Source organism: Vanessa tameamea, chromosome 30 (assembly GCF_037043105.1).
Source record: "Vanessa tameamea isolate UH-Manoa-2023 chromosome 30, ilVanTame1 primary haplotype, whole genome shotgun sequence".
Taxonomy (NCBI): domain Eukaryota; kingdom Metazoa; phylum Arthropoda; class Insecta; order Lepidoptera; family Nymphalidae; genus Vanessa; species Vanessa tameamea.
The window spans coordinates 2,725,458-2,748,773 of NC_087338.1; the positions used below are offsets into that span (position 1 = coordinate 2,725,458).

The 23,316-nt window shown below is 33.4% G+C and overlaps 1 protein-coding gene across 2 annotated transcripts in view; it reads right to left on the bottom strand.

Moving 5' to 3' along the window:
- LOC113391714 (lysosome membrane protein 2-like) overlaps window positions 1-23,316 on the bottom strand; it is an 84,138-nt gene that overhangs the window by 7,668 nt on the left and 53,154 nt on the right. For both annotated transcript variants that reach the window (XM_064219996.1, XM_026627771.2), the window contains exons 2-4: window positions 9,252-9,343; window positions 8,365-8,528; window positions 4,086-4,230 (exon numbers count right to left, since the gene is read on the bottom strand). In XM_064219996.1, coding sequence (XP_064076066.1) covers window positions 4,086-4,230; window positions 8,365-8,528; window positions 9,252-9,343 — 401 coding nt within the window. The remainder of the gene's footprint in view (window positions 1-4,085; window positions 4,231-8,364; window positions 8,529-9,251; window positions 9,344-23,316) is intronic.

Sequence of the window (23,316 nt, forward strand, 5' to 3'; positions counted from 1 at the left end):
CGAAGGACCTTGATTTGATTATAATTATTCTTGTATTTGATATTGAAAGATACCTTCTCCTGGAGAAGGGAGAGATAACGCAGCAATGGCATTTTCCTATAATTTTATATAAAATATTAATATGCTGCATCAATCTCATCTACAAAGGTTGTCCTGGCAGAAATCACTCTTTTACCCATAGGACTGTCTTTTGTACTAAGCATTAATTTTATCTTTGCGCATAACTGTATTTTTATTTTGCAGCATATTTCTAATCTATTATAAGAGTATTTTTTAATAAAGCTTATAAATGCTATCAAAGATCTAACAATGGTTATGGTACAGCTCCAACCACTTATAGCATGCTGCCTCCCTCCCTTTGCGTCTGTAATTAGATCAGTGTCGGATTCAAATTTAGCGCTACCCCTGGGCACTGTAAAAAGTGCCGATCCATTACCGAAATTGTGTAAAATATTATGGAATACATTTATAAAAAAAAATACCTTTTAACTTCAGTTCCGTTCAGGAAGATAAGAAAAATATTTTTTATAACGCGAAGAATTTTTTTTTTGTCGATCGTGCTAGTTTTGCTCATGAATATTTGCAGCTCAGCTCAGCTCCAAGTGTAAATCCAGATTGTTACAACACTGCTCCACCAAACACGACATAACAATGAGGAATATTGGTGGTTGGAGGACGAACTGATAAGTGTTGGTGGAATTCACCATCACCAGTAAAACATTGTTTATATGTAGCACGATATATTTTTTAAAATAGTTTGAATATTACGAATGATGCAAAACGCAATAAGAATCGTGTCTAAGTATTCATTTCAAGCAATTTCCTAGAAATAAGGTAATCATCCTAGAATTATTGCATTAAAACCTAGAAATTTCTACTAGTCCTATCTCAAGCGATCCATTGTGACTTTGGTAATTTCATTTTCGATTTATAAATTGTTCCAAAATAATGTACAATTTTTTACTAGTACAGTTATTAAAAAAAATGTCTGAAAAGTGAAATTATAAAACCGATATCACAAACGATAACACAATTAACTTGTGAATGAACCGCGAATGAATGATCTTAAAAACTATAAATATTTATTTACACCAAGACCTTGATTTTTGTATATAACAAACTAGCTGAACCTATAAGCGCGAAATTTATAAAACACAAATTTCCGACCCCCGTTTTACCCCCTTAATGGTGGTGTTTCGTAAAATCCGTCTTAGCGGATGTCTACACCCTATAAAAAACCCGCCAAATTTCAAGTTTGTAGCTGATATAATTTTTGAGATTTCGTGTTTAATCAGTTAGTGGTATTTTGCTTTTATATATATATAGATAGATAGATAAAAATTAAAAAATATTAATGTACGAATCATGATGGTAACTAGCATATCACCGTTGATTCGCAAAATAATATTTATGTTAAACAAAAATCTCGCTGAGTTTCATTCGGTTCTTGGTGGTAGATTTTTGACAATGAAGAAGAAACTCGCTTCAATATAATAATGAATAAAGATTTTATAACTAATGAGTAGGTAGCTCTTATCGATAAAAAATATTTTAAAAGGCCAATTAAATAATCGACATCCTGACTTTGAATTAAGCACGGTAATTAGAAAAAAAAAATGAAGTTTATTTTTTAAATTATACTTCTTTTGACGCGTGATGAACAAATCATGAATCTAGCTACACAGATCTATAATAACATATTAATTATATATTATCTGTGTATTTATGCATCTGTCATCTCGAGTGACATACATCGCGAAAGCGCGGGAAAATAAGATATATAAAAATTGGCGCGCGGTGAAGGCGGTGTGCGTGCACAGCGAACTAATATTTAAATATAATATATATTTAATATAATTTGTAAATCGACCTTACATGTGAACATTATAATGAGAATTATTTTTTATGATACACGCACAGGGTGACCTAAAACTACACGCTGAAGTTGCTCGCTTATCCGTCAATAAGTGTCAACTCGCACGAAGTCAACTTCACACCTTATTTAATTTCACAATGTTTATTTTATGACAATGTTATGAATGTTTATATTTGTTAGTGTGTTACATTTATCATAATAATAAATATTATTTTATTATTATGATAAATATAATTATGATAAATTATATAATTATTTTATTTGTAATTAAGAACTATTTTCGTTCACTCGCGTACACGCAACTTCTTTTTATATTTCGCCGGCTTCGGACGTGCGCAATTTATTAATAACCGAAATGAAAAAAAAATACAAATATTATTTATACTTTGTAGTACTAAGGAACTTTCTACCAGTGAATATTTTTTTAGAAATTAATCATTAGATCCGGAGATTACGCCCGACGTAAAAAAAAAACCTTTTTATAATATTAGTACTGATTTAATTTTAAGAATTACGCGTCAAAAGTTCAAGTAAACAAATTCTATACACACACAGATAAAATAAATAAAAATCAAAAATAGAGAATTCTAATTTATGAATTAATTATTTTTATATATTTTCAAATCAAACTCAAACTCAAATTCCTTTATTCAACATAGAAGCATTACACTTTCTTATTGATGGTCAAATTAAACACTACCACCGGTTCTGAAAAAGGGACACCCTGACATGAGAAGAACCGGCGAAAGAAACTCAGCGAGTCTTTTTTTTTTTGTCAATTTAATTACATACATAATTGTATATGAATAGAAACAGCCAGGAGGCGATCGTTTCATTGCCAAGGTGTGCTATCAAACAAAAACTCACTAATTGTATAGTAACCTTTAGCACACAAGCAAGAATAAGTTATTAAAATTAGAATATTAATTTATTATTTGTCAAGACAAGATCGCAATATTTCCTATTTTATAAATGTTAATTTAAAACTATATAATTATTAATGTAAATGTTATTTCTAATCTGGCTGGCAGAATGCGCTCTTTATTATAATATTAAGGCAGTTGAAATAGTCATCAATAATTGTCTGTGATATATTCGACTTTAACAATTTTATTAAGAATAAATAAAAAAAAAAAAATCCCAATTGTTGGGCCGTTGGCAGCTGCCTACACTGCCTAATAGTGTCCGGTAATGTTTACATGTGTACTTCCAAGGTCGGGTGGTACACCTCCATTACAGACACTCAACGAACCTGGGAGTTAACATGTTATGTCATCTTTGATCACTCACTCACTCTTCAAACTCAATAATACTAACTATTGCTGTTTGGCGGTAGATTATCTGATGAGTGGCAAACTGGCTCGCACAATCACCTACTACCAGGTATAATATAACTACCTATATTACTGTGAATACAACAGTCCAGAACTGTTACGAGTTTTTACTTTTTAATAAAATCGATTTTTAAACCAAACATTCGTAATAAACGAATTGCTTATACATAAATACTATTATAATCATTCTAATCAGTCAAAAGTGATTTTGACTAAGCTTTGAATAAGAATGTCAGTTAAAACGGTTAAAACATATTTTTTTTTATTAAAGCAGTCAAAAGCATTACCAATAACTTTCAGACGCAATTAATTTTGCCTGTTTAAGAGTTTTAGCTGCGACATATTATGTTCTAATTTTAAATCGTATATTCTAGCAATAATTCAGTTTTGTCGTGTAGATTAAAATAAAAGTTTAAAAAAATCTTTATTTCAATATAAATGTCACGGTTGCTGCATTAATGTTATTTATATAACCTTAATAGTCAGGTTTCAAACATATTACCCTGTGACTTTTTTTTTTAATTCGTTTCATTCTAATATCAAGTCAGTATTATCAATTTATAGTCTGTGAAAACATTCGGAATATATTTCTATATTAATTATATATGTATTTTTAATAATCAAGCTTTGTTTGTATTCGAATTTTAAGTGTCTATACTTCAATCTTAATTTAAATTATTTTTATTTATTATCTGTATTAGTTGTAGTGAGTTGTTTTTTTTTAAATTCGTTTTAGGATGTTTATTATGCAAAGGCTTGGCCATAGACATTACTACCATATAAAATATAAACCACTTCTTATCAACAATGGGATCTTGGACGAAATTTATTATTATTTTAAATGAAGTAATTTACTCTATCTTTTTCAAACTTACCAATAAAGCAATATGAGGTAGGTAAAGCATATCATCCTCTTTGTTGCCCTCTGAGAGTTCTTCCTCCCATATCAGAGGGTGACGAGGAATGGTAGAGAGTGTGCCGTTGTCGTTGAAATTGACTTCGCTGTGTTCCAGAGCCTCACTGGAAAAAATAATTTAATTATTTCACTTAATCTTATGTTAAAAATAATAGCCGTGATGATCCAGTGGTTAGAAAAACTGTAATTTAACCAAAGGTGGTTATATTCATTTACATCCTGCTCAGCGGTAGGATGACTTCACTAATCAAGTCAATCACCTAGCAAGTTTCCATAGTGGAAAATTCTGCCACATGTGTATTCCACTAACCCGCATTGGAGCAGCGTGGTGAAATATGCTCTCCCTTCTCCTCAGAGGGAGAGGAGGCCTTAGCCCAGCAGTGGGAAATTTACAGGCTGGTAATGTAATGTAATAATAGTGGATAGGTTTCGATCGGGTCTATCGTAGACCTGAACGAAATTATGTACATAGATATATGTGTTTTATACATATATATATTTATTAATATATATACATATATAAAAAGCTTCATACATCCTATCCTATTCATATTTGATCATTGGCCGAGAACTTGAATAATTTATGATACTCATTAAGGATATTCGACAAAATGGCGTCTTAAAATTCGACGAAGTCGTCATCGGAACTGGACGATTTAAAGTTCAAATTAACTTAAACAATTCCGTGTTGCATTATAAATCCATATACTATAATGCAAGTAATGAATGTTCTCCTACTTCGTTTGGAATAGCCAATACATAATATATTACAGAACTATTGACATCATTTCTATCATGTTCGTTATTCCGTGTGTTTGATCATTGATTTTTATTAATGAACGATTAATTAACCTTCGATTTTGCACGTGATTATATTCAGGTACCGGTTCTGGAATTCGAATATTCACACACATTCCCAAGTCGTCTACCGTTAGCAAAACAGACGTGGGTGGTATTTAAAACGGAATATAAATCGGTACCATAATTATTAAACACGTGCTCAACTAGTACATGATTTTGTTTTGATAAGAGGTAGTTCCTCAGAGTAGATGAAATTATATTATTTTAAGTGATGATGTACATGGTTTAATGGGTACCCAATTTAATAGCGAAATTCTTCTCAAGGGCGGGTGGTATTATTATATGCTTTCGCCTGTTCTCAGGTCAGAGTATTTCCTTTTCCGAACCGATGGTAGTGTTTAATTTGACTATCAATAAGTAAGTGTAATGCTTCTATATTGAATAAAGGAATTTTGTGTTGAGTTTAATATTTTATTACACACTAGGTGTAACGGGTGACTTCGCTCGCATTTTAGTTGGTTGTAATTGTTAGATATAAAAACTCCTTCCTTGCAAAGCATAACAGACAAACAGACGGTTACTTTCGCGTTTATAATATTAGTATTAATTAAAAACTACTCGATGCCATTTTCATTTTAAATGACTTAATACCCGTTTAATAATGCTATTTTTTTACGACGGAGCGAATTTAAATATGTGATTATTATGCCAATTTGTTATTTAAATGATATGTTTTTATTTTTAACGATTTTAGCCAATAGATAACAACCACGATTGTGAAATATAATAAAGTAGCATCATTACATAGTATAAAACAAAGTCGCTTACCGCTGTCTGTCCCTATGTATGCTTAGATCTTTAAAATTACACAACGGATTTTGATGCGGTTTTTTTCAATAGATAGATTGATTCAAGAAAAAATATTAAAATTCAAATATTATTATTAATAATTTATTGTTAAATACTGAGCGTCACGAATATGTGTTCGTTAGAAGTACCGATGGCAAAAAAAAAAAATTAAACGTCTATTTTTGTCTTGCTTATAATAATTATAGATGAATACGCCACATATTTTTTATTAAATTAATTATAATTCTTAATAAAAAATTGAGCGTTTTCAATTTTTTTTTCTATCGTTACTTTTAATAGTAATATTTAAATCACTTATAAGTATTTGTTACGCCTGTGTGCACGGCCTTAAATCTCGTGACGCTGAATATTTAACGACAACACACTAACTACAATATTATAATTATTCATTATTAATTAAAATCTAACAACATATAATTTATTTAATAGCAATTATTTCTAATTATTTTCCACTTTGGTGTAGAATATTTACAGTGCCAGTGTTGAGTGTATATTTACGGTGGTGTCCACTTTCCATTAGACTATTGTAGTGACCGTTAAGTATGGTTAAGTTCAATCGGAAATAGACCATTAAAATATGGGATGGAGTGTCTCAATTGAATATATATACATATAAAATAAGTTTAGTGGGTTAAAATCTTTATTATTTACTAACACACACACATCTACATATGCTCATGAAGGCACAGATTCAAATTGCAAGGACATAAAATATAAAAATATATCTTTTAAAAAAAGAATCCATAAAACACAATCAAATAAAATTACTATTTTATTAAATGAATTTAGTACGCAAAATTTAGATGGTATTTTCTACATTTAATTTTAAATTTCGAATAATTTAATACGATAGTCGATATATTACTAAAATTAAAAAAAAAAATCTATGAATGCAAATTAACTCGCTTCCGTGTCGTTATTAACATTTGATCCCCATTTGTGAATCATTTTCCTTTAAAGAATTACTCTGACTATTTGAATTAATTAACTTGTATTACCAATAAGCCATGACTTGTAGAAAATTCTAGAATAAATTGTTATTTTGTTCCTTGACTCGGAACGCGATCTCGTGATATTTACATAAGTCATATAAACACGAGACACTATTAAAAAACGTATTTGATATTCGTTTTTATTTTTTTTATTTTATTGATATTTCGACTAGCAAAGATCGAAATTTTCTGGTACTTTTAAACACAACTAAAGTTATAAAAATGATCTTTTTATATGTTTTTTTTTATGTACCTAATCTTATAAATGGTCTTACATTTGTTAAGTGGTCACCTTCGTCAGTAAAAACTGGAAGAAAAAGAGCAATACGTATAATCTATTCCGTATACCTTTAATGCGATTCTAATTACGGTAATTATGATGTCTTTGTAAACTGTGCCTAATTATACTGTCTCACGTATCCTCCAAATCAGAACATAGCGACGATGAGTTGCCATGTTATTATGTGGAAAAACCTGGAAACTCAACCCGGTACACGACTGTGAAAACTCAGAAAGAGCCATGGGATATTGACTGTATACATTATAACATTTAAAGGGTATACGGATCAAAATAGCGTACCGAAAGTTTGCCGTAAATATTTCACGGGTAAGACACAAAGATCTTTAGAGATCTAACAGAGTAGCTCTGGCGTTATTAATGAATAATTATTGAGTACCCACCCAAATGCACAGTCTTCAAATTCTATTTTTAAATTGACAAAATCATCAGAACAGATTTCATCTCTCTTGTGTTTCGATGTTGATACATCAAAATTATTATGTTTAGGATTCTCGCTAGCTGCTTTTAGGGCTGCGAAAAAAACTTGCTTTGCGACAAGTTTTGGGGTCAATGAGTTAAATACGAGTCACTTTGTTTAATTCCATCCAAAATTAAACTTGTGATGCGACTTAAATAAACAAATGGACGGAAACGTCTGTTTGATAATGCTGGGAAGTTTCTGGAAGGAATAACTTTTAAACTTCTTCAAAACGGACCTCGACATTTCACGAAAAGAAAACACGATACATTTTATAAATTCTCTTTCGACATTTAAAACTTTAAGATACTTTAAATTTGGAACAGACCTTCGTTTCGAAATTCAAAAAAGGAATTTGTGAACTTTAAGAGAGCGCTGCAATCCTTGCAACCTTCGACTAAACCTACTTGACCCATACAAAATGTCATGTGTTTTGTTGGAATTAGACGAAAATATCGCACCAATAATAATGCAGCAAGAGCTTGCAAAAATGTGCCAATATTTTTTTTTTCAACTGAGCATAGAGTTTCATTTACTTCCTCATTAGTCTAGTTGTCCTGCCCTGATAAAATTGAGATTACCTTCCAAGAAATTTGCTAAAAACTAAGCCCTAAAATCATTTGAGATCTTCCGTGAAAATACACAAAGAGATCTTGATAATTATGATTCTAATTAAGCATTTTATAAAACTTTACACTACCGAAAGGCATATTTTTAGTGCTTTACCTTCAATGGTCAAACGCGCCCCCCCCCAAACGATAATCCAGGATCCTCCAAAGTGTTTCAATGATATATACAGAGCCAGTAATATACATACCGATAGACGTATGGTCCAACTTCCTTGACCTTGATCTTGTCATCTTTGCCAGACATGTAGTCGTCAGCATTCGTGATGTTGAAAAGATACACCTTAGTATACAGCTTCACCTCCGGATTTCTCCACATTTCGAAGATCTCGCCACCGTCGGACAGCACGACTTTCTGTTTAAAGATAATTTAAACTGAGTGTTATTCACAATTTTTCCAAATTCCATATTTGTCAAAATTAATAGTACTCTTGGGTCGGCTGTTTGTGTATCATACGCATATTTATCTGAACCTTGTATTGGACAAAACCAGATAAGGCTTTGTGCAAGACATTTTTTTTTTTTTTTATTTGCTTTACAACATCCACGGGCTCACAGTTGCCCGTGCCTTTTTTTACATTTTATTTTTATAAATTGTGGCGTTATTTTATATTTTTACTGAACATCAGCAGATCTTCGCTGGACTTCGACCTTGTCGTCTTCTTGGAAGACGTGGCCCACACTGACATTTTTTTTTTTTTTTGTTTTTTTTTTTTCAATTTAACATAATATATAAATAGTCCATAATAAATAATATATAATATATAATAATACTGTATATGGTGTTTTTTTTTTTTATTATTATAATTTTTTTTTTTTAATCCTAATTACTACAATCCAGCGGGCCCTGCTCCGTGCTCGATCAGAGAGAGCACAGCCTCGGCGACTCTGATGTCGCGTTTATGTATAGATGTTTTGTGTGTGATGTGTTGTGTGCAAGACATTCTGGGTAGGTACCACCATATATTCAATCACCAATTAAACTTATCAACTTACCATCAGACCTGACTGCCCGTCCACGTAAGCATTAAAAAAAAAATCAGTTAAAAATTTAGCTCTTATGAGAAAGGCAACTTACCCAATTGAATATGGCATTATAAGGGTGAAGGAATATGATGAAGAGTCCCACCCCCAACGCCACGAAACCAAGCAGGAACAATAGAAATAAACCTGTTGACAAAGGAGAAAATATTAATATTGTTATGTCTGTTGATAAATTAACATCGCGTTTTAAACTTCCGTTCTCATAAATTATTTCAACCGGAACCGGCTTAACGCTAGATTATAAAATATTTTTAGCTATGTGACAGCGTATTCTGTATCGTGATTTCTAAATTTAAATGTTGCCAGCATTGTAAGGCCAATTAGAGGCTGGTATATGACCAAATAAAACTTTATGATAATATTTCTTGATATTGTGTTTGGGGGTCGTTACGACCATAAAATCGATATATGTTTTATTAACTTGTTAATGTGAATCGCTTGTTGGTAATTAGCGGAGCTGTCTCGGGTTCAATACGGGTCTACATACTAACTTTTAGACTGAAGAATTGCCTAGGAAAGTGTAAACTCTCGGCTTTTATCTACCATAATAAACATATATTATAAATATCAACTTTCCTCTAGAATCGCTTTGTTTATTGGTGGATACACATACATATAATAAAATTGGAGTGTCTTTTTGTAACATTAAAACAGCTGCTTTTTACTAAATGAATATGTATATATACACGGTACAGATACCAAAATATAATTTTTTTCAAATTTTGTCTGTCTGTACGCCTGTCTGTTTGTTCCGGCTAATCTCTGGAACGGCTGCACCGATTTGGACGGGACTTCCACTGGCAGATAGCTGATGTAATGAGTAACTTAGGCTATGACAATATTTTTTTTATTAAATTTAAAACGCGCACAAATTCGCGGGAACAGCTCGTAGTCAATGAATCTACAGCATAATCATTGAAAATTTGAGGATTTCATGTGTAGAATTAATTTGTGCAAGCCCGTCTGGATAGTTACCTCATCATATACGACCACCAAACATCGATACATAATAATTACTGTGTTCCGGTTTGAGGGTTGAGTGAGCCAGTGTAACCACAAGCACAAGACATGACCTCCCAGTCCGCAAAACGGCGCTTTGGCGTTGTAAGAAATGGTTAATAATTCCTACGGCTCTAATGTGACCAAACACCACATCTGCTCGTCATACCGAGATATTAAAAAAAACTGCATAGTTATTATATATTATAATGACGTTGCATAAAACTCAATGTTGAGTTTTAAATAAGCACTTGTGTGTAAAAAGGTTTTAATAAATAAAATCTTTATTTTAATCACATAATCAATACATGAGTCAATATTTATACAAATACATTCAGTTTTTACAAATGTTTTATTAAGAATTAAATTTTAATATTATCAAATATACGTAGCCCAGTGGTTAGAACGCGTGAATCTTAAACGATCACTGCGGATTCAAATCCACCCACATTGAATCATAATGAGCTTAATTTCTCTTTATAATTCGTATCGTGAAGGAAAACATCCTGAGGTATTATGTCAAATACGTATGTCATATACATATGTATTATGTATATTATGTACGAACATATGTACATTGTATGCTCTAATCCTTGTATAATAGAGCCTTAGCCCAACAGTGGGACACTACATTATGTTACTTTACATATATATAATAAAGTTCTTTGTTATGTTCAGATATAAAACGACTATGAGGGTATACATTTAACGCATGTAAAACGGCAGGACACGATTTGTTAAATATTGAATCCATGAGTAAATCAAAGTAATTGGTATGCATTACAAACTTTGTCAAAGTAAATATTTGACTTGGAGGTAGGGCTTTGTGCAAGCCCGTCTGGGTAGGTACCACCCACTCATCAGATATTCGACCGCCAAACAGCAGTACCCAGTGTTATTGTGTTCCTGTTTGAAGGATGAGTCAGCCAGTGTAACTATAGGCACAAGGCAAATAACATCTTAGTTCCCAAGGTTGGTCGCACATTGGCGATGTAAGGAATGGGTAATATTTCTTACAGCGCCATTGTCTATGGGCGGTGGTGACCACTTAACACCAGGTGGCCTATCTGCTCGTCCGCGTACCTATATTATAAAAAAAATAATAAAATCGATATTTGTTCTTCTAATAGAACTATCTAGAAAAATTCTTAATCGAAATATCAAAAAATTTGCTTTTTTATTGACAGGCAATAATGATACTTGTGTAATTTAAATATCAATATAATTTATTTAAATGTCGCATGTCAATTTGTTATTATTACGTTTCTGTTTTTTTATATGTATTTCCTAAAGAATGTTTCTTAGCCTTGCCGGTAGTCATATTTATAGCAAAGTTCAAAAGTCATTTGCTTTGAGTGAAAAAAGTAACGTATGCGTCTCGGGACGCCGGACAGAAGTGATGACTTAAACTAATCTAAGTTTAACTATTTAAAGAAATATAATTTATTAATGAAATCTTTTATTGATTATATAATACGTTAGAGTGTAGGAGGAAGAGCCTGTATACCGTATGCGTAAGGGAAAGGGAAGCCATACACGCTGGCGTCGTAACGCGTTACGTAACGAAGCGGTATACCCTCCCATAAGAAGTTATCACTTCAAATATTACTTAATTATTTTGTGTTATAGGTCATGACGCTAGCATGCGAAAGTGGTCATGATACGTCCACCGAAGACGGAGAGAGTACCGTTGGTTTTTTACTGGGTATTCCAGTGTACCAGGGCGTGCAAGCCGTCCTGGACACCGGCGAGTCAGGTGAGGAAGGCGTAACGCGTTTTTCCAGCGAATAGAAAAAAAAAGGGTCACGTAGAAACGTCAAACGGTAAACGTCAAATCGACAAACTTTCTTATGGTCTTAGTATATTTATATATTTAGATAGAGAGTCACAGTACAAAAGGACTAAAACAAACGAGTCAACTTTATACCCTGTTCAAGTTAGCTTGATCTTTTCGACAGACGGGCTAGTGATGAGAAATAGAAAATATAATATATATAACAGTCGATGGAACGATGGAATGCGTAATTCAAATTAGAATTCATTTAGAATAGAATTTATAACTTATTTTTCTAAAAAGAGTAATACCAGATAAAGAGACCCCAACCAAAAGGACCCCCGTTCGTAACAATAACTTAACAATGATTTGAATGAATGATTTTTGTAATCGATATTTGTAGCAGTTACTGCCTGTTATTCGCGTCCGTCCGACCGATGTAACATTGTATAAGCGTCTATTATTTTCAGTGTTTCTATTTAAATTTTACTTTGAAGCAATAATATATAATATAAAAATTATTAAAATTTTCGGATAACGCTTGAATCTTTAGTAACTTTCGTATTATACGTATTTTTTTTTAAATATGTTTACAATTTTTAAAATCATTAAATTAAGAAAATAATATGTTCGTCATTGCAAAGTTATGTCGATGAGAAAAATTTACATCTGTCAAAAAGATCAAGCTATCTTGTACAGGGTATAATGTCTTGGTGTATCTTGGTCAGCTACGATTGACACTCTCCAAACGCGTTCTCATAATTGATAGTCTATCCAGAAATATATAATCAATATCAAAGGTTAAGGTGTCTAAAAACTTGTTCGAGAGCAAGCATATTAAAACAAAACCTGACAACTTTAGGTCTTCTAAATATTCATCCAGAGAGATTGCCCCAGCCGTCTCAAATATTTGCACGATCCGGTTTGCCAATGAGAATAGAAGATTACTTTTTTAGATATTCGTACATTATTGATATACATTTCTCATATATTTTATGAACCATAAAATCCAATATAATAATAGAGGCAAATCAAATTTAATAAAAGATATTTTTTGTCTCTATAGGCCCCACACCACCGTAGGTCTCACACCAAGGTTTAACGCAGATATCTAATCCTTAACGGATCTTCCGTAATTCCCCGGTAAAAAAGACATGTATCCATATACAATTGAAACGATAAATATACAAACAGAACCAGTTTTTTATAAAAGGCAACATTATTAAACAAGAATCATAAACAATCAAATTTATTTATTGAAACGTTGAATTTTTTTATTACATCCGTAATTAATCACAATTATTATTAAAAATACAATAAATAATTATCGTTTAAGTTAATGAACCGGTGGTAGGTTTACAGATTACATATGTCGTTTCAATAGTTGTAAAAGCCTGCTTACTAATTCTACTTCATCCCTCTCCCCTTATCCCAATTTACTTCTGGTCGGCGCAGCATATCTTCTTCTTCCATACTTATCTATCTGACGTCATCTCACAAGTAACATTCTTTCCAGCCAAATCATCTTTCACAAAATCCATCCATCTTTTCATTCGTCCCCTTCCTCTATATTTTCACATTGTCAAATAAAAAATAAATAAATATTGGACAACATCACTTACATTACTCTGATCCCAATGTAAGTAGCTAAAGCACTTGTGTTATGGAAAATCAGAAGTAACGACGGTACCACATACACCCAGACTCAAGACAACATAGAAAACTAATGAACTTTTTCTACATCGACTCGGCCGGGAATCGATACCGGAACCTCGGACCTCGGAGTGGCGTACCCATGTAAACCGGTGTACACACAACTCGACCACGGAGGTCGTCAAAATCGGTCAATGTTATAAAATTAAATTTATTTGTTTTGGTCCGATTCCTTTTTGTAAAAATTCATTCATTATTCATAAAATTAGCGACCATATGCTGTCTACCAGATCCGGGTCTATTTAGTGATTTATTTTTATTTTTATGATAGACGGAAATGGGCCACCTGATGGTAAGTAATGATCACCACCCATACACATTGGCGCCGTGACAAATTTTAATCATTCCTTACCTTTAATGCCCCATCAACTTGGGAACTAAGTTATTACGTCCGTTGTGATTCTACTGGCTCACTCACTCCTCAAATCAGAACGCAACACAAAGTATCAAGTCTCAAAATTGCGGTGAAGGAAAACATCGTGAGTAAATAATTTCTACGAAATTCTGCCACATGTGTATTCCACCAACCCGAATTGGAGCAGTGTGGTGGAATTTGCTCCAAACCTTCTCCTCAAAGGGAGAGGGGGCCTTAGCCCAGCAGTAGGAAATTTACAGGCTGCTGTAAATGTGATCGGTTCAAACAAAGCACCATTGAATTTTCATGTGTCTAAATTCAATGAAATTCTGCCACATGTAACTTTAACCGGTATTGAAGAAGCGTGGTGGAAGGAAGAGTCCTTAGCCCACTAAGACATTTACAGACTTTTACGATTCTAGTTAACTTCTTATATCGACTTCCAATTTTACTTTCAAAGTATCGATAATAGTTTCGCCGAGATTCAAAAATAAATACGAGATAATAAATGTTATTTTTGAAATATAAGTTGTTCTTAAGAGCAAATTGTTCATAAGAGCCTGGGAATTGTCAATGAGTGACCTTTGCACACCACCGTTATACTGTGTTGTCAATAAACTTCCGTTGATGCCGAATCACGAAAAAACAATGACGTGTTCAGCGTCGCGGATCATGTTCTAAGTAAAAAAAATATCAATCAACAGTTTCTAGTCAATTATAAAATTGTTGTAATAGTTACATGTTATTTGATATTACAATTATATAACTATTTAAACAAGTTATCGACATGTAGAAAAAAAAAGGGTTATTTTCCATGAAACGTATAGCGCGATGTCGAGCGATATATAGCTATGGATTTTAGGAAAACACGTCTCACACAATCAGTATAAAAAAATAATTATCTGCATCAAAAATTCGAAAATCATGTGTCAATCATTCAATTAAGTACCTTAAATACATTGTGCATTTAATAAAGATCAATATGGTCTTACAGCATGTAATTTAAATGAATATTTTCGAAGATGTTACAGATTTAAAGCGCAGGGACATAGCGGTTTTTATTGTCTAATGACTGAAAAACTGTGAACGTTGTAGGACAATCTGTAGTATATTATTTAGTATCAGCATTGAACCCCGGGGCGAGTCGCTAGTGTATGATAAAATATTAAATTGAACGACATATATTAAAAATATTTATTAAAACATATATCTAGCATGTATCAGTGGACAGTGATATTATTGTATCATTCAAATTAAGTTGTGGAATTAAGTCTAAATAAAGCCTAATTATAAAAACCGCAAGTTTTCAAGACGAATGTCTGTCAACATAAATGTAAGTGTGCAATGGTATCTTTGATGTGTTGTTTTAGGTTAAGGAATAACAAGGGAATTGCTAGTACTATGCTAGTCTTCAAAATTTAATTGAGTTTATCACCTCAACCGTACCGGTCAATCTCTTTCGTGTCTTCTCCATCCTACGTGACATTGGCGAAATAATCTGTGCCCTATCGGCACAACTAAAATAATATAAATAAATAAATATTGGACAACATCACATACATTACTCTGATCCCAATGTGAGTAGCTAAAGCACTTGTGTTATGGAAAATCAGAAGTAACGACGGTACCACAAACATCCAGACCCAAGACAACATAGAAAACTAATGTACTTTTTCTACGTCGACTCGGCCAGGAATCAAACCCGGGACCTCGGAGTGGCGTACCCATGAAAACCGGTGTACACACTACTCTAACCACTGGGCAATCTCGGGCTAATGGATAAGGCATCGGCATCTTAAGCCGGGAATTGTGGGATTCTACAATACGTACTGATAAAACTACTAGACAAAAATATAGCATTTTATAGCAGCGCTTTGTAAATTCGTTTTAAATTTCGACTATTGACGTGACTAGCTTGAATGCGTGACGCAAATTCCTTTATTCAATATGAAAGCATTACACTTACTTATTGATTGTAAAATTAAACACTACCACCGATTCGGAAAAGGAAACATCCCGACTTGAGAAGAACCGGCGAAAGAAACTCAACGAGTTTTTTTTTTGTCAAATTTATTAAATACTTATATTGAATATGATTAGAAACAGCCAGGAGGCGATCGTTTCATTCCCAAGTTGTGCTATCAATCATAAACTCACTAATTGTATAGTAACCTTTCGCACACAAGCGTTCCGTAACATTGCCTGTTGCAATATTGTATACTTACTTACACAAGCATATTGTACACTTTCTGGGATCCTGTAGAACCGTATACATTGCACCACAAAAGAGTTACCGACATTACTTTATTACTATAAATTAAACAAGCAAAAATACGCGAATTAATTACATTACATAAATTATTTAACTTGATGTTATAATTTACAAATAATAAATCATATTTAAGGTCAACTGATATGATATATGAATAATTAAATATGTGCGTGACGAATAGATTCATAGACATGGCGTCAACATGACTTGCGGCGTCTGATTGCTGACGCGTCATGCTACGCAGTAACCATACGTGAAACAACCTGCTTGTTGAAGTCATTCACCGCGTGCGCAACGGACTCGAGACTAGAGAGAACACGGAGGGACTTCACCGGAGCACCAACACGTTTCAAAATATCCGTTAAAAGATGCCCAGCAGATGTAAAACGGATTTAAAAGATCTAGAGGCCCTGGGGCCACAAAGGAGAAGAGGACCAAGAGCAACAGAGATGTGGAGACCCTAATAATTATATTATGAATTAATTTGAATATTTTAATTTAAATCAGTAAACTATAATTGATTTATTTGTGTCGGTAACTTTTAAAACAGTTATTAGAAACATTATTATAATTTGACGGCTAGATATTTGTTATCTCGTCGGAATCTCTGTTGCCAGGGCTCCTCTCATGTGGAGGTCCCTGGGCAGTTGCCCCGGTTGCCCTCCCCTAAATCCGGCCCTGGGTGAAATAAACTCTGGCCTCTAAGAGTAGAGTGAACAGGTTTCTTTTGGGTGGACTTCTTCATCTACACTTTCACATCAGGGAGATGGAAAATAAACGCCTATTCCATTATAACTACATTAAAAAAAATAAAAACTGTGTTGATAGTAAACTAAATATAGTATTTATAAAATGAGTATATAAAATAACCAACACGCACACACAGAGCGTCATGTCGTTTCTGAGATGTTTGTGGATAATAGAAAAACACGTTCGATTGCTTGTTAGTTTATTGCTAAGAAGGATGTTTCCCATAGCAACCCGTGTAACAATAAATACGAGTGTTAACCATAGCAACGCGTATAACATATACCAAAGTTTCCTGTCAAAAATGGTCTTGCATCCAAAATTTCTTCCCTTTTTTAGAACATGTTCTCATTACCGAAAATATATTATATTGAGTTTTTATTACTTTACATCAGGAAAGATCTGAATTGTAATGTTGTACCTAATTTAATTCAACGTCGGTTCACCGACACACAACGGCATCTCAGTGAGAGCGTTGCGTTGCAACATTGCACCCGTATAAACATACTCAATAGGCAAATTACTGTTCGGCTCCGTGACGCAATAACAATGTTTATTTTAATTTAAAATAGGTATACAGATCGACAATGGTTACCTGATGATAAGTGGGCACCAGTGCCTATAAACATCATACTGTAAGAAACATCACGAACCTTTGGAATTAAATATGACCACTTGACAAATTTGTTGTTGTAACTTTAACACTGTGGCACAGTTCCTTTAAACTCCAGTTAAGCAGCATTTCTTGCAATAAACGACATATTTTATATTCGTACTTAACAGGTCTTTCTAAACAGCAAAATACAACAGTTCAGCATGACTAGTCTGTAACAAACGTTACAGAAAATGATCAAGATTGGTAACACTTGTCATCAAATCTCTATCACTTGCAAATAGCATCAACTATAACACGTTTGTCTGATAATGATTGATGATTATCATGAATATCAGCGTAGTATGTAGCATTTGTAAATAATTTAAATTAACATTTTTTTTATATTCAAAGTTTAAAACCGTTGCTCGGAATGAATTAATTTATAGGCAATGTCAGTCTGGGTGATGCAGGAATCTAACGTTACCACTGAATTCAAATCTATTCAGATATTTAAAAGTTATGTTGCAATGAAAAAAATCGCATATTTAATCTTGATTAAATTATTTATTTTTTTATATTGGACAACATCACATACATTATACAAGTAGCTAAAGCACTTGTGTTATGGAAAATCGGAAGTAACGACGGTACCAAAAACACCCAGACCCAAGACAACATAGAAAACTAATGGACTTTTTCTCATGGCCAGGAATCGAACCCGGGATCTCGGAGTGGCGTACCCATGAAAACCGGTGTACACACTACTCGACCACGGAGGTCGTCATTTAAACACAGAAAATATAAATAAAATTTAAACAGTCTTATCGCCACAAGATCGGAACCTTGATTACAGACATAAAAGGCCGACACGGTAAAGCCTTGGAAATTGCCAGTTAACAAATTAAATTTGGCATAAATTATTTTTTTTTTTGGCGATCTCCGACCACTCCTAGCAGTAGGCGTTAGATATGGAATGTAATGTTTTCGGCTTAAACCGATGATTAGTGTTTTCAAATTAAAATATACAAATGCGTTTTTTTGACATAAATAACTTCATAAATATAATAGATTTTTTTTTCTAGAATTGTGTATGGTCCTGCCTATCCAGCCAAAAAATATCAACATCATAATTCGTTTTATTAAAATTGAAAATAGTCTTATTAAAATTGAAAATACTTTTATTAAAATTGAAAATAGTCATTGTACAAATCATGACCGCGTGGAAGTGTGGCAAGAATACTAATTAATTAAGTCTATTTGTCTATTCATTTCAAAAATTTTAAACTTTAATTCACTTGGAAGTGTCTGCATTACCCCCCATTCAAATATATAAAACGCACTTTTCTCATGACACGTTGCAATTCCTTATCTATTCAAATATTATGAATGCGAAAATAGTTCTGTCTGTTACCTTCACGATTATATCGCTGAAATGATTTAGATGTTATTTGATATGGAGACAGTCTCTCAGGGGTTGGTGCTCCAACCCCGAGAACCCCCTCTAGGTGTTGGAGGCCCGCATAGGCGGGCCGATCGTCAGGGCGTCACGGTAGCATGCGCAAGCGATCCCGTGGCGCCCGCCGAAAGACGGAGAGGGTACCGCTGGTTTTTTAGTGGGTAAACCCGGCGTACCTGGGCGCACTCGGCGTCCAGGGCTCCAGGGAATCCCACACACCCCCCCACCTTCCATCACGTGGGGGAAGCGCGTAACGCGTTTTTCCAGCGAGAAAAAAAAAAAGGGGTTGGTGCTCCAACTCAACTCAAACTCAACTCAAATTCCTTTATTCAATATAGAAGCATTACACTTACTTATTGATAGTCAAATGAAACACTACCACCGGATCGGAAAAGGAAACATCTTTTTTTTTGTCAAACTATTTAAATACATATATTGAATATGACCCGAGGCGATTCATTATACATCGCGTCACATGTATAACCGGAAGTCCAAACTACAAAAGGTAAAATGATGATTTATAACTGTTCACACTTAAAGCTTAACCGATTTAGATAAAATTTGGTATGATTTGAGTCCCAGGGAAGGACATAGGCCACCTTTTTTAATCCACCCCTCTAGGGCGTGAAATTGGGAGGTTATGTTATATAGACGTTAAAGTTATCAGCTAGACATTTATAGCGAATATGTTGTTAACTTTGGTAAGTATTGATACTGGTCGTCAAATAATTTGACCTTTTATCAAGAAGTGAGCGAACTTCGGTTACTGAGCGCAGACCTTTAACTATGAATTTGATTAGATTTTAGTTTTAGTAATTTCGTATAGATTTAACATTTATATTACATAAATTGTTTTAAGATACTAAACAGTGAGTCTTTTGACGGTTCTTCTCGGTAGAATCTACATTGCGAATCAGTCAAAACGTATATTAAACTAGTCGCCTGCGGCTTCGCTAGCGTTTTAAGGGTTGGTCGTCAGGTTGTTAGGTATAACAATGTATTTAAATTCAGAATCGTTTATTTTATTTACCTTATTTTTAATTGTATAATGTTTTATTTTATTAATTAACTTTTTATATTTTTTACAATGTTGACTTATATTTCAATTTTCAAGTAATTTTAGAACACCTGCAAAATTACCCAATTACTTATGATGACTTATGGTGTACTGTGTATTTTTGTTGTACTACTTGTTGGTGTTGTCAAATAAATAAATAAATAATGCCTATCCTTCCTTGGGGTTCAAGCTTGCTTCATACTGAATTTCATCATCCATCTACATCATCCAAATCGTTTCATCGGTTTGGCCTTGAAAGAGCAACAGACAGTCAGACACAGTTACTCTCATATTTATAATAGATATTAATATATTTTGTAACATTAACGGTCTGTAAATTTCCCACTGCTGGGCTAAGGCCTCCTCTCCCTTTGAGGAGAAGGTTTGAAGCATATTCCACCACGCTGCTCCAATGCAGGTTGGTGGATACACATGTGGCAGAATTTCGTTGAAATTAGACACATGCAGGTTTCCTCACGATGTTTTCCTACACCGCCGAGCACGACATGAATTATAAACACAAATTAAGCACATGAAAATTCAGTGGTGCCTGCCTGGGTTTGAACCCGTAATCATCGGTTGAGATGCACGCGTTCTAACCATTGGGTCATCTCGGCTCTATATATTAGTAAATACTAATATATAATATAATCAAATAGTGATTTATTTTGTAAATCACGGTGTTTTTCGTCACACTATATTGGCGGGGGAACTAGTTTGATTTTTTTTTTTATAATTACTATAACATTAAATCAATTCTCTAAAAGTACAAAATTGATCTTCTCTAAATTATCTTTGCAACAGTATAAAAACTACAAGTCCGTGAACTAACAAGACTTCAATAAAATATATGTTAAACTGTTCCCAAAAAAAAATTATCGATCGTAAATCATTTGAAGATACTTCGATCACGAATCGTGCGCCGAAATAAAAATCACAATATTTTTTTTCCGGGTGCTTGCGAACTAAATTAAAAAAAAAAAAAAAACTAATCAATTAATCATAACTTTTAGGTACAATAATACTTATTGATAGGATATTTATAAAAGGACATATTAAATACCGGTACTATATCATAATATAAGATATATCACCGAATAATTAAATTTAAGCATTTATTTTATATCTTCGAACAACAAGTGACTCTTAAGTCATTAATAAATTAAACTACATCCGGTTACTATAAACAAGGTATGATGAGTTTTGTTTTCGGATACTAGGTTTGTCTATGCTTTTTTGATATGGTTTTGTATTCGGTTTTTTACAAAATAATGTTCCGCGCGCTCTAACTGGTTTTTGTTTTGTAATCTTTTTTTTATGATATCGATAGGCGGACGAGCAAATGGGCCACCTGATGGTAAATGGTCACCACTGCCCATAGACAATGACGCTGTAAGAAATATTAACCATTCCTTACATCGCCAATGTGCGATCAACCTTGGAAACTAAGATGTTATGTCCCTTGTGCCTGTATTTACACTGGCTCACTCACCCTTCAAATAGGAACACAATAATACTGAGTACTGCTGTTTGGCGGTAGAATGTCTGATGAGTAGGTGGTACCTACCCAGAGGGGCTTGCACAAAGCCCTACCACCAAGAGATCATATTCTAAGGTGTCCCCGTTAAATTGTATGGTTATTTAAAAATCTAAACGAATAACTTCGAAAGGAGCATTTAATTTACAATTTAGTGCATTAATTTTTAATAATTTATAATCTTAGCTAGATTAGGTTAACTACATTAGGATTAGGCTTTATAATTAAATTGACTCAATATAAAAAAATCAAGCCGAGATGGCCCAGTGGTTAGAACGCGTGCATCTTAGCTGATGATTTCGGGTTCAAACCCAGGCAGGCACCACTGAATTTTCATGTGCTTAATTTGTGTTTATAATTCATCTCGTGCTCGGCGGTGAAGGAAAACATCGTGAGGAAACCTGCATGTGTCTAATTTCAACGATATTCTGCCACATGTGTATTCCACCAACCCGCATTGGAGCAGCGTGGTGGAATATGCTCCATACCTTCTCCTCAAAGGGAGAGGAGGCCTTAGCCCAGCAGTGGGAAATTTACAGGCTGCTTATGTTATGTTATGTATAAAAAAATCAAAATACGTTGTTCAAAACTATACGCCAGTTCAAAATCTGTTTAGATTTATTTTAATATTTCTTAAAGTTGTTCGGATATCTACGGGACGTTTAAAAAGCGTCCCTGTAAAAAACCAACAGTTACATCCCACCAATTTACATATAGCCTATTTCAACCACTTACAACAATAAAAAGCACAAAAGCCAGATAAACAACATTTGACGTCGAAATGGCGCGACATCATTGGTCGAGAGCTTACGTTAGAGCGAACAAATTACGTTTTGATTGGCTAAACTGTCATCGGAACTTTGAAAGTAAAATTAAATTGGATACAAGCAGTTAAGGGAAATAGTGTTGTATTAAAAATAAAGATATGTTAATCAAGAACTGTTTATAGTAATTTAGCAGAGCTACTAACAAATAGTAATAATAAAATATAATTAAATACACTATAGTATCATTACAAAGTCAGTCGGTTCAATTCAATCAGTTACCATAAAATATCTAGTGGAATACGGTTAACGCAAACTGAAGTCCACGCGGGCAAAGCCACTGTTTCAACTAGTATATAATGTAGACTTACAATTGATCTCTCGAATCATACATCAGGTCATTCAACGCTACAGTAAGACGAAAATATAGCGGTTTAAATATCAAAGTACTACATAAGAACAATTTAACAACAGCGTATGTCTGAATGTCGCTTCTGAGTTCGTTTTACTTCGTGGCGGGGACTTGTGCAAGCTATGGTAGGTACCCTCATCATATATTCTATCAATAATATGAAGTATTCATGTGATTCGGTTTGAACATTTTAAAGAGGCAATGTATCATATCGAAAATGAACTTGAAGATTTTAAGCAAACGAACATAGAAATATTAAATTTTATCGCAAGAAGTTTAAACGAAGAACATACGATAACAATATAAATCAATGGATCAAACGACAAAGATTACAGATAGCGCAACCAAGATACGAATAACAATTTCGAAGAAATATATTCAGTTAACAATGATAGACATAAAAAAGGAAACACTACGA